Source organism: Gobio gobio (assembly GCF_949357685.1).
Source record: "Gobio gobio genome assembly, chromosome: 18".
NCBI classification, from domain to species: Eukaryota; Metazoa; Chordata; class Actinopteri; order Cypriniformes; family Gobionidae; genus Gobio; species Gobio gobio.
Genome location: NC_137111.1, coordinates 41,769,144 through 41,786,598, shown reverse-complemented (window position 1 = coordinate 41,786,598; position 17,455 = coordinate 41,769,144). Strand labels below are relative to the sequence as shown.

Genomic DNA, 17,455 nt, shown 5'->3' with positions numbered 1-17,455 from the left:
AAATGAGAAGCTGTAACTTGAAGACTTACAAGTTTAAAGCAGCAAAATGGCAATGTTTAAGCACCCGCTGAGGAATGTACACCTCTGGTTGGGAATCACTGTTTTTAAGCATTGCATTGTGAAGATTGCATCTGAGTGAGTTCTTAAAATGCTTGCCTATTCTACTTTTTTATTTATCATATTTAAAATGATTATGTAGTTGTATCATTGCAAGCATTAACGCCTTCCTGCTGAGCAACTAGCTGTTCTGTTTACTGTTCAAGTCGGTTTCCAGAGTCGTATTCAGCAATACAGGCATGTTCCTGTTCCCATTAACACTAGTAACCGCCAGGTGTCGCTGTATACCTGTACAATTTACCCATGCAGATGTCACTGTATTATGCCACAGTCTTCACAAGTAATGTCATGAAATAGTTATTTTTAGTCATCAACTATGTTTCTGTCTTGTTGTTTTATACTATTTTAAGCAGGTTACACTAATCACTTTTTGGTGAATATAGGCTAAATCATCCTGCAATGAGGATTATGAGAATTCAAAGGAAATAAATACATATTTGAGTGGTGTAATATTATAATAAAATGCCATTAATCACATATTAAGATAACCCATGTTATTTAAATGACTAAAATATCTTAAATAGACCATAAAGAGCAATAATAATCCGCCGCACTGCATAGGATGTATGACAAAGGATGCAACGACAATTTCAAGCGCACAGTGAGTTTCACCAAATTAATTATTAGTTGTAATATTAGTTATATCATTTTTAATTTGAATGAGATAACAACACCAATAAACTTGGGGTAATCATGAACATTGTTTTATTTATTACATCAGATTGGAAAAATTATTTTTCAGGAAACGGGCAGACTTGAATAAATAGGAACACAGTAGCAAACAATACACAATACAAATTGCAAAACAAAAATGAATAATTAATTCAAAGTTTGAACATTTATGAATAGGCTAAAACATCATCATTTGACCGTGCGTGTGTGACCGTTTAAGCCTACACGTTGCTCAAACACAGAGTGAAAATATAAATGATATGGGGGTAAATTTGACCCGCTAGCGCTTATTGGTATAACGAAGCCATTTTTAACAACAGAGGATTGTAAATAACACAATTTATTAAAAGTCAATGACTGGGGGACTTGGATATTTTATTAAAAATCTGTTATGTACATTTGAAAAACAGCCATGGGTAAATTTGACCCCGTGTGGTTCTAGTGTTAATGCTGCTTGGCTCACAATAGCAGGGCATTTATATAGCCTGATTGATAAAGAAACAAATCTTCACAGTTCAGTGGTAACCTAGTTAACAGCCAGGGTTGATTTTCAGTTACCTTAACAAACTAGCAGTCAGAAGATTCTTATTGAGGGAAAATCTTAACAAAGTCATGGATTTTCAGAATATTTCACGCCATGACTGTGTATGGTTTGTTTGTCACTTTACCATAATTCTGTGTTTTGTTTGTTTGTCTGTTTTTGTTTGGAAACTGTGAGTCCCTCCACCTCATTAATATCTGCTTGTGTGCCATTTAACACCACCTCAATGTTAACATGTAAGTATTGTTTGAAGTCTTCTCAACTGAGCTCATTTCACTATAAATATTAATCAACCAACCGATCAATCAATCATCATTAAAGTGTCATCTCCTGATGAGTGCCTGATGAGCTTTCATTCATATTCATCAATATCAAAACTTGCAAAAAATTGCAAGATTTTTAAGATAGATCTGCATAAGTTAGTATCTGCTAATGTATTTAGTGACCCCTTATTACCAAACATATAAAGTCATGAAACATCTGTTATTTTTTACAATAAAAAATCTACCAAAATGTGTTTTAAATACATATATATTAATTCAATAACATATTTATTGGCATCTCTTGAGACTTACTGATATATATTATAATTAGACTTTGTTTAGAGTACTTGTTTTCTGCCCAATGCACATTTCTTAATATTACGCTTAAGATATATACGCTCTTAAAAAAAAAGGTTCTATATGGCACCAAAAATGGTTCTTGGCTCGTAATCATAGGGAAACCTTTTTTAGTGCTATATAGCACCAATTTCGGTGCTTCAGTGGTTCTTCAGCGGTTCTACAGAGGTGCTATATAGTATCTTAGTCAAAGAACCGGTGAAGAACCTCTGAAGAACCGCTGAAGAACCACTGAAGCACCAAAATTGGTGTTATATAGCACTAAAAAAGGTTTCCCTATGATTACGAGCCAAGAACCGTTTTTGGTGCCATATAGAACCTTTTTTTTAGAGTGTATATATTTATATCACTATTAGTAAGGATAGTATGATATTGAGCACTGTTTAATATCAGTCTATAAATGCAAGATATTTACAGTGTACCTAACGTATACTTGCAATAGTTCCACTTTAGCACAATCAAATATACTTAAGTATATCTTTAGTTGGACTATTTTTGGATAGTTGAAGTACATTAAGTACAAAATTATCTGTTCCCATTTAGCAGACTAAGTATACTAATTCAGTATACCAAATTTGAAGGGGGTTTTCATTAAATATGTAAATGTATGTGTAGTATACTGTAGCATAAAATAAATGTATTTCAAATACATTTTTGTATATTTAATTTTCACTAGGGGATTGATTATATTGACAGCTTGTTGCTGACACCCTAGTATTATGTTCCCTATCAGTCAGTCACGTTCTCCGTTACGTCAGAACGACTTGACGAATGGAGACCCCATCCGTCAGTCGTTCTGACGTAATGTCTCTGTTCCTTCAGGGAACGAGGGTTACATACGTAACCGAGACATTTGTCAACACGCATTGAAAAAAGAATAAGTACATAAAAAGTAATTTTTTGATAGATTTAGTAGGCCAGATCCCGCTGCCTTCATGCGATGTGTTCTGAAGCCAGTGATTGTTTGTCAGATTGCTGCATGGCTTATTTTGGCTGAGTGATTTATGATATAGCTGTGCATGTTTAGCATGCAAGAAAACAACCAATAGTCTCTAATAGTAAATATTGTGAATGTGAATGAGGAGAGGCCTTAAACACCTATGCCACATATGGCTTGCAGCAGGCGTTTTTTTTTTTTGCTATCTGTTGGTTAGATGTTGGTCTATCCCCACTGATGGTCCAGATCCCCCGGTTTATTGATCTAGATTCAGCTGCCTTTGCAGCCCAGAGCAAGTCTGCTGATGACATCATCAAATCGGCCAAATTCCCCTCGGCGTACGCCCCTGGTCCAGACTACCCAGCAGCAATGATAGAGACAGACTGCTGGTCCTTCCCGATCACCCATGCTGTCCTAGGTACTGTGGTCATCCGTGATGCATCTGTTTCCACAGTCTCATTGGTTCTGCCTTAAAGGGGCAGTTCACCCAGTAAATTTGCTCAACCTCATGTTTTTTCAAGCCTCTTTTATTTTCTTTCTTGTTGTTTCTTAAAGTGCCCCAATTATGCTATTTTCAAAGTTCCTAGTTTTGTTTTGGAGGTCTCCTACAACAGGTTTACATGCGTCCAAGTTCAAAAAACACTTACATTTTCTCTAATATACATTGTACATCACCAAATTTTTCAAAGAGTCTGAAAACGGTTCTTTCGAAGATTCAGTCTCTTGAAACCCCTCCTTCCTGTGAGCCTACTCTACTCTAATTGGTCAGACAGCCCCAGCCTCTGTGATTGGTCTACCGCTTACAGCATGTGTCGGAAACTAAACGCTGATTACATATCTGGATTTCTCACTTCATTTCGTTCACTTCTTGCTTATATAGTGCACTCAACTGCCATGCACTATATAGGGATAAGAGAATCAGTGAACAAGTGAGCGATTTCGGACAAAGCAACAGAGTCAACACAGAGAGTCGATTCCTGTGCTGGAGTCGACCCTAGAGTCGAGGAATTGACTCTTTTGGAGTCGACTCCCTATCACTAATTTGCAGCGCACAAAAAACAGCATCTTCTCGACAGTCTCAGCTACAACTACAGTGTTTAAGGATGGGCCAAAGTACATGTTCACAGGACAATGAAGACCATAGGCTGGCATTATGCACATTTGTTACATTGTCATGTTGGTATGTGTCTGGAGTTGCTGACGACTAATTTTGGCAGTTGACTTTGGGCCCTATTTTAACGATCTGGGCGCATGGTCTGAAGGGTTGTCCCTAGTCTCTTAGTAAATCTTGGGTGTGTTTTAGGCGTAACGTGCAACAAACCAATAAGAGTCTCATCTCCCATTCCCTTTAAAAGCCAGTTGCACCATGGTGGATTCGCTATTTACATGGCGGATTTTGTGAGCGGAAAGACTGAACGCTTCTCCAGAGAGGAATCCTTATATTTGTCGTAATTAAAAATGTTTGTGTGCTGCTGCGCGTCCCTGTGTGTGTAATAAGCAGAGTGTACTCGTGTTGTGCACCCACCTATAGGCGCATATTACTAACACACCCTTTAAATAACACAAAAAATACTGCGCTATTGAGTTTAGACCAGGTTTCTGTTGGTCAATGTCGCAGTCGTTTTCAGTTGCCTCAAAATAGCAACGCACCAACAATGCGCCTGAACACACCTCGTTTTCAAACCAGCACGCCGATGGGTGAACAGATGGGCGCGAGTGCATTTGCTATTTAAACAACGTGGTGCTGGATTTGAAAATTAAAACTTCGTCGGGCTGAAACTAGCGAAAAACACTTGCGCTGCGCCTGGTGTCGGGTGTATGATAGGGCCCAATAACTTTATTTGCTGTGCACTATAAAACTGCAGACATTTTACATTCTCAAACAGCTCTATTACACACTGCATTAAAGGTAATATTCAAAAAAGCATAATACGGGCACTTTAAAAAAGAAAGAAAACATTATTAGGATTGACATGAAGGTGAGTAAAGTTATTTATTTTTGGGTGTACTACTACCTTGCCCTGAAGATGTAAAGCAGATTTATTAACATATATGTGTAGATGCAGTAAATGCTAATATCAAGTTGCTTATTCCTGATAGTTTAATATTTAATATCAAACTGAAATCTTATATAGAGTACTTTTTCTTGTTTATTGTTCATCGTTGTGTTTCAAATTATTATATTATTGCCATTAAAAAAATTGCCATTTGCATAAAAAAAATAGTGAAACGTTAAAAATTTGACTACCAAATGTGAGATTGACTTCAAACGTTTGTGTTGTCTTTCTGTCCATGTGTAACTGTGTAATTGTCTGTCTTGATGTAATACACAAGGGATCATGTCATTTCTGTTCTGTATGTATCCTGATGTAAAGTGTGTTTCAGACTAATGAATGCAGCATTTTGCATAACATAGACTGTCTTTTACATTAATTCTCCCATCCATCCTTGATTTCAGGTGTTTGTGAGTGTGAATTTGTCCTACTAATGTGTTTTTATTGTCGTTGTGCTGCTCAGGAACAGACGGGAGGAGAAGGTCAAGAGAGGAGGATGAGGAGGAGCTTCAGAAACGCAGACTGGTGCAGGAGGAACATCTCATCAAGGTCAGGAACTGAAAGAATGATGCAACACAAAGCACAGATCTAGAACTGGTCTAAGTGGCTTCATGTTTCCGATTCCAGATCCAATCTGGTTTGGGGAAAATGATCCTTAAAGAAGAGATGGAGAAACAGAAGATCCGAGAGCGGCATGCACGGAGCCTGTCGGCACAACGCTACGAGCATGGAAGCAGTAATGCTCCTCAGTACAATAGATTAGACATTCATGTTCTGGATCTTGACGTTCTTCATGATTGAGGAACAGGGTTGCGAGCCATTTAGAATTAAACCGAAAATTAATATACAATTCCAACTGAATTCCTGAATTGTATTTGAGGTAGTAAATAGGAGATGCAGAATTTGAATATAACAGAATTCATGTAATTAAATATATCCTATAATACATTTTAAAAAGAAATTGTATGTATGTATATATAATGTACTATTACACATTATTACTTATTGTTATTAAAATAAGTAATATTATTATTAATAATATTATTGTTATTTCAATTGCAGATCAAAGTTCACCCTCTAAAACAGGCTCACTGCCTGGATACGGGCGAAATGGACTGCATCGGGTAAGATCCATTCTTTTGAGGAATCGGTGGGACATTACTAATATATTATAATATATAATAAGAACTGGCTGGATGTACATTATTCTGCTTATTACACGGCTACTTGCCATATAAGTAAATAATTAGACATTTAATATTGATCTGGATTGAAATGTTGTCTTATCTCTTTAAACGCAAAGTTTCCTCGGAGAGAGCAGTTGCTAGCAATTGGCAAGTTCAAACTAGACATGCATTTAAGGGATACAGTACTACAGTACTACAGTCACTTATTACACGGTATTTCGCCACATAAATCATTTTAAGGGAATAGAGACATTGATTGAGATGTATCTGTTTTAAAATCGTACCTGTTTGTTATTTTATAATCCATTACGGTGTTCAAAACAAGCGTCGCAAAATGGCAGCAGCTGCGTTTGTATAAAACAAGAGAGTGGGATGCCATATGACATAATTAAAAATTAATTGTACAAAAAATATTGATTTGAGTTTAAATATTTTATTAGCTCACTTAACACAAAACTTCCATAAGGAAAAACCTTTCCTAGCAAGCTGACTTCAGTTTCCCGGATGAGCCTGTTATCAGTTTTTATCGGTTGTTATCGGGATAACATACCGCTGGATGGCGTGATTGACCAATCAGAATCAAGTATTCCACAGAGCTGTGTAATGTTAATTAAATATATTGGTTAAAGAGATATTACACTGAGAAACATTTTTTTAGTTGTAAATAATTATTGGAGTACATTATACAAGAAAATACTATTTCAGTTTGTATACTTGCTGTTTCTTTGTTATTATTTGGGAAATGTATTAGCCATTTCCAAGTGAAAATTGTGTCAAACTAAATCAGTTATCATTTATTTTTATTTTTTTCCAATGTATTCAACCAATTTTGTCTGTTTCTAATGTTTCTTTTTCTCCAGCCTCAGTCGACTGATTTCACACAGTATAACAGTTATGGAGACGTGTGTGATGGGATGAGAGGTTAGTTTATCTTAACTTAAATTACATATAGGAATATGGAATGTGAGCAAATAATAGTCAAATATGTATTGGTATATGTATTATGGAAGTAGTATAAATGCATATGGAAGATAAGGTCATATTGGTCATTTTAATGACTGAAAATATAACCAACTCTTTTTCTTTTCTTTTTTTTTTCTCAACAGAGTTTCAGGTACGTAGATATGATTTCCATTTCCTTATTGCTTTCTTATTATAAATAATAAGTAATATTATTTTAAATAATATCTTCAGCATGCTCATACTCATTCAAACTACAGTATGTGAATTCAAATTGAAAGTTACATTTGTCATGGCTCACTAAAATAGCTTCATGTTCTCTCTCTGTCTATGATTTGTTTCTAGCCCTTGCATGATGGCCACCGTACAGCCACCAGAATGGACAGAGGAGTGTCTATGCCTAATATGCTGGAACCAAAAGCAAGTGTAACATATTAAACTAGCAAAACATGATCTGATACTGAATACCAGTTCAATTATTAGGCTGCTTAGTATCCAAGGAACTACTTGGATGTAATGTAACTATACCGCCAGATTTAAGGCCTGTTCACACCAAGCACGATAACTATAATGAGATAACATGCCCTAGTTGTTTTCTGTCTTCCAGTTTGTATTATCACAGCATGAAGGTAAGATCTTATGGATTTATGAATGAACCGCTCATTTTAAAATCTTCCCGGTCTACTGGCATTTGTTATGACATCCGCTTCAAACATTACAATGCTCATGATGTTAACTCTACAATAAGTAAATCCACTTCACCAGCTAATTACTCTTCGACAGTTACTGCGTTTCCATTATCCTTCAAATTGCGCAAATTGAAATTGCGTATCGAAAATACGGCCAATAGCGTCAATTTAGCAAAAACTCCCATATATAAAACGTTTTTACGCTCGCATGAGGTGATTTTTCAGGCAATTCAAAAAAGGAATTTTTCGCAAAACTGCAATGGAACATTTTTTGCATTTAGAGATGATCATTCTTTAAAGATGAAGCCGTATGTTGGACAGAAGACGAGACGGAGTTCTTTATTAAACTCAGAAAAGACAATAGAATTATAGGAATACTGGATTCTAAACAAAAAAAATGTGCGGTGATATACATAAACCTATAACATACGTGGCATCATTTTGGAATGACTTATCGCGAGAGGAAATAAAAAAAGTTTTAGTCGCATAACATCGATGAATGAAAATGCCGTCATTTCGCAATATTTTTTTTTATCGACATTTCGAAAATATCGCAAAAGTTTTTGCGCAAATCTGTAATGGAAACGCGGCTAGTGATGCCATAGAAATATACAGAGCTGCCGCAAAAACGGAAGTTCAAAGATAAAATTCTAAAGATGGCTGCATGCTTGTTTCTCTAGTGCATAAGGTTTAAAGTTCTAAAAATCATTCTAAATATAAAATAATAGCAGACTCCACACCACAACTATAATGGAGAAACTGTAGCTCCCAATTCGAAGGCTCCTACTAATGCAGGCTCCAAATGCATCCTTCCTGTGAATAAAATTCATTGCACGCCATTAGCCGTGTTTCCATTACAGATTTGCGCAAAACTTTTGCGATATTTTCGAAATGTCTATACAAAACTATCGCGAAATGACGGCGTTTCCATTAAGTCAAGTCACCTTTATTTCTATAGCGCGTTTCACAACACAGATGCTTCAAAGCAGCTTTACAGTGATGATAGGAAATTAATTTTGTTTTAGATGAGAAGCTAAAGTAAGTTTTTGATTGATTCATTTCTGTTGTAAAAACTGATTTCAAAATGTAAAAATGCATGTAAAAATTATATTGCACAAAATGAAAACAATAATGTTAATATTATTATTTTAAGTGTGAATAAAAAAAATGTAAGCGCATTTAAAAAATTAAATAACCATGTATGATAACGATTTCATCTCTTAAATGTCTTAGGGTGCGTCTCAATAAACTCCCTAGTTCAGTAGTCAGGATACTGATCAGGGAGTCAGTCCATTGACTTGTGTCCTTGTCAGTACCCTGACTACTGAACTAGGAAGCTGATTGAAACTCACGCTTAGCGTGTGTTTTGGTCATAATTTAGACTTTTTAAAATCAAATTTTAGCTTTTTATCTCATAATTAGGACTTTTAATCATAATTTCGATTTTTAAGTCATAATTTTTACTTTAAATCCAAAATTTTGAATTTTTATCTGAGAATTTTTAAAGTCCTAGTTTCAACTGTTCATCTCACAAAGACTTAGCAGGACATATTTTCAACATTTTATCTTATAATTATGACTTAGCATGTCGTATTTTCAGTAATACAGGTGCTGAACATATAATCAGAATATCATCAAGAAGTTACTTTTTTTCACTAATTCTATTCAAAAAGTGAAACTTATATATTATATTAATTCATTACACACAGACTGATATATTTCAAATGTTTATTTCTTTTAATTTTGATGATTATAACTGACAACTAAGGAAAATCCCAAATTCAATATCTCAGAAAATTTGAATAATAATTAAGATCAATACAAAGAAAGGGTTTTTAGAAATCTTGGCCAACTGAAAAGTATGAGCATTTACAGTATTGAGTTACTTAGTTTGGGCTCCTTTTGCCTGAATTACTGCAGCAATGCAGCGTGGCATGGAGTCGATCAGTCTGTGGCACTGCTCAGGTGTTATGAGAGCCCAGGTTGCTCTGATAGTGGCCTCCAGCTCTTCTGCATTGTTGGGTCTGGCATATCGCATCTTCCTCTTCACAATACCCCATAGATTTTCTATGGAGTTAAGTTCAGGCGAGTTTGCTGGTCAATTAAGAACAGAGATACCATGGTCCTTAAACCAGGTGTAACGAGGTATGTTCGTTCGTGTGGGAAGAAGGAGGCGGGAACCGGCGAACAATAGAACAAACTTTAATTAAATAAACAAACAAACAAAGTGAAAGTAAAAGATAAATACATACATACATAAACAAAACCATAAATAAAAATACAACTTAAAATCCAGGCCTGGTCCTCTCTCGTCCTTCACTGTCGTCGCTCCTCCTTTATACTCCCGTCACTCCTCCGTGAGAGACGAGGCCAATGCGGCACGCAGCTGGCGCTCATAATCATAATAATGACCGCGGCCTCGTCCCGCTCTCACGGTCCCTCAGCCTCGCTGCCTGCCACACCAGGTTCTGGTTGCTTTGGCACTGTGTGCAGGTGCCAAGTCCTGTTGGAAAATTAAATCTGCATCTCCATAAAGTTGGTCAGCAGCAGGAAGCATGAAGTGCTCTAAAACTTCCTGGTATACGGCTGCGCTGACCTTGGACCTCAGAAAACAGTGGACCAACACCAGCAGATGACATGGCACCCCAAACCATCACTGACTGTGGAAACTTTACACTGGACCTCAAGCAACATGGATTGTCTGCCTCTCCTCTCTTCCTCCAGACTCTGGGACCCTGATTTCCAAAGGAAAAGCAAAATTTACTTTCATCAGAGAAGATAACTTTGGACCACTCAGCAGCAGTCCAGTCCTTTTTGTCTTTATCCCAGGCGAGACGCTTCTGACGCTGTCTGTTGTTCAAGAGTGGCTTAACACAAGGAATGCGACAGCTGAAACCCAAGTCTTGCATACGTCTGTAAGTAGTGGTTCTTGAAGCACTGACTCCAGCTGCAGTCCACTCTTTGTGAATCTCCCCCACATTTTTGAATGGGTTTTGTTTCACAATCCTCTCTAGGGTGCGGTTATTGCATTCAGTTCTTTACTGGGCTCCTCACTGGTCCGTGTCCTACCCTATCCCTGTTGGTGGGGGAACAACTTAACAGGTGACACATGACTCCAGGTTTTCCTTCCCTGACACAACACTGCAGCTGCTGTAATGTCACCTTCAATCACTTGAGCTGAACCATCAACAAACAACTCCAATTCTGCATTCTCAATGGGAGTTTCTGCTATTTCATTCGTAGTTGCGTATGTAAGCGGAACACAATCATGAGTCATTTCATCCTCTAACAAAACTTCAGTCATTGCAGACGTACATGAGGATGGGTTTGTGACTGGTGCATTGTAAAACAATGTTCAGGGATGTGGCGCTAAATTTCACTGAATCAACAGGCACATCAGATACTGATTGAATGGCTACATCTGTTTCAAAGCAAGCTTGCAAGTCAGGATAAACGTTATCAGTCTAACTTCCTTCACATCAGTTTTCTCTACAGCTTTGTTGAGGTTCAATTTCTTAGTCAAAGAAGCTACTTTAGCAGAGAGCTCTTTGTTCTGTTTCTCTAGCTCTGAGATATTCTGAGACTGTTGTCTAGCTAGCGCTAAACCAAATTCTCTGTGACAACAAATAATGCCTTTCACATTGTTCTTGCGAATACATGCTCCTAAAACTTTTTTAGATTCATCAATCGACCAATTCTTGTCCGGATGGATCTCATATTTCTGAGTTAGTTTTTGTCTAACTTTCTCTGTGACAATTAAATTCATCTGCACTCCTAACTGTGATTTTGAAATCACTGTCTGTCCACAAAGGAGCTGCGAGACCACCTTTTTCAATCGTGGGGGTCAGTCTAGCATTCTTTCTAAACATTTTTGAATTTCTTTGTTACCACACACTCACAAACACTGACTTCTCTGATCATTTCTTTGTTACCACACACTCACAAACACTGACTTCTCTGATCAACAAACTTGTTAACACAGCTCAACTATTGTTAACTTTCTTTGGCAAAACAGAGGACAACACAAATATTAACTAAATGTTAATCTTCCCTATTTAAAACAGAACAAATATTAGCTTGTGAGGCAAACAACTTCCCTGCTTGAAACAGAGGATGACTCATCTCTAAAAACAAACTTTTTTAGAGGGTAACACAAATATTAACTAAATGTTAATCTTCCCTATTTCAAACAGAACAATTATTAGCTTGTGAGGCTAATCTCTTCTGCCTGAAAACAGACGATAACTTTCATCTCTAAACAAACTTTTTAGAGGATAACTTAGTTAACCAAACCCTACAGCCGTCCGTTAACTCTTCCCTGGCAGCGCAGAGGATAAACAAATTTGTACTGGTCTTTAAGGTTCTTTTGGATAGATCAGCACTCACCATAACCCTTGGTTGAAAGATTCAGTCTGGAAATCTTTGTTCAGCTGGAAGTTTCGCTCTGGATTCCAGTCTGGAACGTAGGTAGATCTTTGAGCTTGAAGTTTGAATCTGGATTTCAGGTGAGGAAGCTGGAAACTATCCGGGTCACGGCACCATCCGTTGTGAACTTCTGTTGTTTCTTGAAGTAGAGACCAGGAGACGTCGGGATCAAACAGAAGTGATTCTTTTAATGAGAACTCTCTGTGCTGCAGGTCGTCCAAAAACAGTCTGATTTAACAGTATACCTGATAGGTTATATACATTCCAAAGGGGGAGGGATTTACATTGAGATTGAACAAAGCATATAAATTAAATATACAGGTTTTGGGAAAACCCGCCCAGACAGAGTATCACCTACTCCTAATCAGCATAACTATATAGAGGCAACGACGGTGAGAGTCTGAAAACAGGTCCGGCAGAAATCTCCTGCTGGAAACTCAACAATCTTCCTTTATATCTCAAATGCTCACTGTAAAACAGGCCCAGCAGGAAATCTCCTGCTGGAAAAACCCCAGAATTATTATCTATCTTAAATTTGTAAATACAATGTACTTTCTTAAATTTGTAATCCAACAAAGGTCTTCATAATAATTTGTGGCATTTCTTTGTTTAGAATCCAGGATTCCTGTCTATTGTCTAAGTCTATTGTCTTTTATGAGTTTAATAAAGAACCCTGTCTTGTCTTCTGTCCAAACATACCGTGTCATCTGTAAAGAATGATCGCCTTTTCCGTTCGCCAGGTGCGAAAAAACTGTGTCCATTGCATTTTTGCGATTTTTTGCGATATATATGGGAGTTTTTGCTAAATTGATTCGTTCCCATTGGGCGTATATTTTAAATTCGCAATCTAATTTGAGCAATTTAAAAGGTAATGAAAAACTTGGCTAGTGATGACAGGATTTTTTAAGAGATATTGTCAAATTACACTCTTAAACATAGCTATTGGGTTTTAACTTACTCAAATATCTAATGATACAAATGTAAAAATAAAAACTTTAAAGGGGCTATATGCGTTTTTCTGAAATTTAAACTTGCGACGGACACCTGTGGCCAAAAAACAGAACTGCTCTTATTTTCTGCTCGCTCTCGCAGCGGTGGTGACGTCACATCCGCAGACAGCGCGGGAAAAAAACGCCCCGACAGAAAATAGGAAAAATAGGATACAGGCTTATAGGTGCACCCACTGTGAGCGGACAAGGTGTCAGTATGCTCATCAGGAGATGTTTGAGTCATAAATGGTAAAATAAAAAGGCTATTGTTATGTTTATTTTGGGGAAAAAGTTGCATATAGCTCCTTTAAAGAGGTTCAAATGTTGCCTTATATCTTAATAAGATGTGATTTATTATATACAGAAATGGACCATGGTGAACATATTTTGACAGTTTGTGAATCCTTTTTGTTTTCAGACATTTTAATAAAAAGTCCAATACAAACGTTACCATCACTCATCAACGGCAGATGTCACAGTTGCTAGGCGACAAGAACAGTCCTCCGTAGGCTAGACCGTCCCATTTAACAACACTCGTTCTGACCTTCGAAGGCTTCGATGTCTTAGTAGTCCGAGTTCTTTGAACGATGCAGCCTCTGAATTGGGACACAGGCGATATCATTGGAATCACTTTCAGAACGATTTTTTCCAGCTGATGAACGATAAAAACATGACAGCTAATCAGAATCCACCCTGCTTTAAAAAGCTTGAGCATTTAAAGCTGCAGACGACAAAATGAACAGAGCGATATTTTCCACTGGTGTGGACGCTAATAGAGTTATCATTATAGTTATCGTTCTTGGTGTGAACGGGCCTTTATGCTTTCCTGATTTATTTGACCCTAGACTACATTTCATACAATTAAAGCGGATTTTTGGGTATTTTTGTACTGATTGATATGTGTCCTTTAAAGGTATATCCATATGAAATGCTCAAGGTAACCAGCCGCAGTCGCTCCAAATTGCCCAGAGATGTGGACAGAACCCGACTAGAGGTAATTGCTCACAGTATTTGTATCACAAAACACTGCATTATGATATAATCGAGATGCTCTAGGTGATTTGTATTGATTTTCACCTGCATTTCTAGCGCCACATGTCTCCAGAGATGTTCTTTGAAATTTTTGGGATGGAAATTAAGGAATTCGACAGGTTACCTCTGTGGAAACGCAATGAACTGAAGAAGAAAGCCAAACTCTTCTAACCAGGATACAGACCATCTGCACACAATCTCATAATGTATCATACAGCTGTTTACTAATCTTCTGTTGTTTCTTGCTAAAACTATAGCCAGAAGAAGGTTCCCTGCTGCAATATCATATGATGTCAGTTTGTAATAAATGGAGGGTCCAAACATTTCAGATACATCTCCAAAATCCACAACACTTTGTTCTTTGTGTCTCTGTTGCTTTAATTTTCCCTCTTCCATAAATGAGTCTTTGTCTTTTTGTTCTTTGTTCTTCTTACATATCTTTGCAAATCATGTTCATGCAGGTCTGATCATCTGAACCTTTTTGCAGTTGTAATCCGTTTAATTCAGTGTTCCAGTAAAGACTAATCTGTTTGCGTCACTTTTGGTTCAGGGAGGGATTGTAGATGCTGCACTGTGTGGGTCTGTGTCTTTGTACCTGTTCATGTAAGTTTTGAATGCATTCAAATAGTAGCACATATCCATGTATTCACCCTTTACTACTGTACCAGCCTCTAAAGCATCTGTAAAATTAAAGGTGAAGTGTGTCATTTCTGAGCCGTGAACAGAATTGAAAAAAATATTAACTGTTGTCAAACACTCCAGATGTCATCCTCAGCTAACAGGGAATGTTCTTAGAACGTTCTGGCAAAGTTATGAAGAAACGTTCTTCTGATGACTTTAATAGAATGTTTGTTGAAAGTTATCTGGTCTTTAAAAGCGCTATTAAAACATTAGCACAAAAAAATATATTTATACATCATTCATGGACTGTTTTTCTGAAACATTTTCGTCGGACGGTAATGTTTTTTTAAAAGTTGCTACTTTTTTAGATGGTTCACAAGTAATGTTCACAATGCTTGCAAAATGAGAAAACATTCCTTTAATGTTTTCTCTAACGTTCACGTTTAAACATTTACAAAGTGGAACGTTTTAAACGTTCATTTTAGAGCATTCCGAAATAATGTTTTCATAACTTATTGGGAACGTGAGCAAAACGTTCTTGGAACATATTTTTGTTAGCTGGGTTGGTTGAGTAGTTATGGTCGACCCAGTTATGCTTCTCAAACCGGTAACTTTTTCATTTGATACCACTAGTGGTGCAGAACTGACGCACTTCCCCTTTAAGCTTTCTGAAGCTAATTTAACTGTTGAATCAATGCTAATGTCCATATATTGTATATTTAAATAATAGAATACAAAGTTAAGGTAAAAATTAACTGCATTTGACTTTTTTTTTAAAGAGCTGGCCAATACTCGCACTGCCAATTTATTGTATTTTAATTGTATTTCTACAGTAAATGAAAATGTTTCAATGAGCAACTCTCAGTAAAACCAAAGGCATTACAAGAGAACGGGCTGTGTAAGAGCTGTAGCCTACAGCTGGTTTTTGTTTTGTTTTCTCTTACATCCTCAGTCAATTCAGACGTATTACTGTGTGACATATTTCATTAAGCACACTATGGTACACTGGGCTTCCGGTGAAGCTTGGACGTTGAATTATTGGACCAAATTAAGACGAATTTAGATGAAAACATTCTCATTAAACACCATGATTAATTACAGCAACAGGTTTGAATAAAATATGAGGAAACACATTATGTCTACTTCCTCTGTTTCTCTCTCATAATAGGAATGGCTGTCAATGTTTATGAATAATTTTTATAATTTGTACAATATTCTTATTCTGCTAGATACAGGGTTCACATTTATAATATATATCTGCAGTGGTCAGTCTCTATCAAAAGTGGTCCAAGGAAGGAACAGTGGTGAACCGGCGACAGGGTCATGGGTGACCAAGGCTCATTGATGCACGTGGTGAGCGAAGGCTGGCCCGTGTGGTCCGATCAAACAGACGAGCTACTGTAGCTCATGAAGTTAAGAAGTTAATGCTGGTTCTGAAACAGTGCATTGTAGTTTGTTGCAAATGGGGCAGCATTGCCGCAGGGTGCCCGTGCTGACCCGTCCACCATCGAAAGCACCAACAGTGGGCACGTGAGCATCAGAACTGGACCACGGAGCTATGAAAGAAGGTGGCCTGGTCTGAAGAATCACGTGGATGGCCGGTTGCGTGTGCGTCACTTACCTGGGTAACACATGGCACCAGGATGCACTATGGGAAGAAGGCAAGCCAGCAGAGGCAGTGTGATGCTTTGGGCAATGTTCTGCTGGGAAACCTTGGGTTCTGCCATCCATGTGAATGTTACTTTGACATGTACCACCTACCTAAGCATTGCTGCAGACCATGTAGCCTACACCCTTTCATGGAAACGGTATTCCCTGATGGCTGTGGCATCTTTCAGCAGGATAATGCGCCCTGCCACAAAGCAAAAAATGCTTCAGGAATGGTTTGAGGAGCACAACCACAAGTTTGAGGTGTTGACTTGGCCTCCAATTTCCCCAGATCTCAATCCAATCGAGTGAGTGAGAGCATCTGTGGGATGTGCTGAACAAACAAATCCAAAACATGGAGCCCCACCGCACAACTTAAAGGACTTACAGGATCTGCTGCTAACATCTTGGTGTCAGATACCACAGCACACCTTCTAGTGGAGTCCATGCCTCAACGGGTCAGGGCTGTTTTGGCAGCAAAAGGGGGACCAACACAATATTAGGAAGGTGGTCATAATGTTATGCCTGGTCTATATATGTATAATTTTTTTTATCAGAAAAACTGATAATTTGATAAAATCCCAATAAAGTGACGAGAGTGAATTTTAAATAATTTTGTTTTGAGCCGATGTCAATTTTGATGACATGATGCATTGACATAATATAAAGAAAATATACCAGTTTTATTCTTAATATCACTTTCCATCCTGTAAAAAAAATGTGTAATATTTTTTATTTTTTTTAAAAAGGCTAGTTACTTAATGGCATCATCCAACAGGAAGTGACATCATTTTGTAGGGAATTTCACAGCACAGACGTCTGTAAGTATTAGTGATTGATTTGATAAGCTTTGTGATGTTTTGCGGTATTAAGTTTGTTTGTCTCATTCTAAAAAATTCCATCCCATCTGATAAAATGAAAGATGGTAAAAATCTTAAAATGAACATCTAGTTTCATGTAAACA

General features: G+C 37.3%; 1 protein-coding gene across 3 annotated transcripts in view; it reads left to right on the top strand.

Annotated features, from left to right (window-relative positions):
* Positions 1 to 15,977, top strand: part of ablim1a (actin binding LIM protein 1a) — a 133,856-nt gene extending 117,879 nt beyond the window's left edge. The window contains exons 16-24 of one of the 3 annotated variants that reach the window (XM_079842559.1): positions 3,156 to 3,305; positions 5,405 to 5,490; positions 5,569 to 5,677; positions 6,004 to 6,065; positions 6,989 to 7,049; positions 7,235 to 7,242; positions 7,434 to 7,508; positions 14,105 to 14,185; positions 14,281 to 15,964. In XM_079842559.1, coding sequence (XP_079698685.1) covers positions 3,156 to 3,305; positions 5,405 to 5,490; positions 5,569 to 5,677; positions 6,004 to 6,065; positions 6,989 to 7,049; positions 7,235 to 7,242; positions 7,434 to 7,508; positions 14,105 to 14,185; positions 14,281 to 14,394 — 746 coding nt within the window. In that variant the 3' untranslated portion in view covers positions 14,395 to 15,964. Of the gene's footprint in view, positions 1 to 3,155; positions 3,306 to 5,404; positions 5,491 to 5,568; positions 5,678 to 6,003; positions 6,066 to 6,988; positions 7,054 to 7,234; positions 7,243 to 7,433; positions 7,509 to 14,104; positions 14,186 to 14,280 lie in introns of all 3 variants that reach the window. The other 2 variants (XR_013818412.1, XR_013818413.1) reach the window with 2 other exon arrangements.
* The last annotated feature ends 1,478 nt before the right edge of the window (positions 15,978 to 17,455 follow it).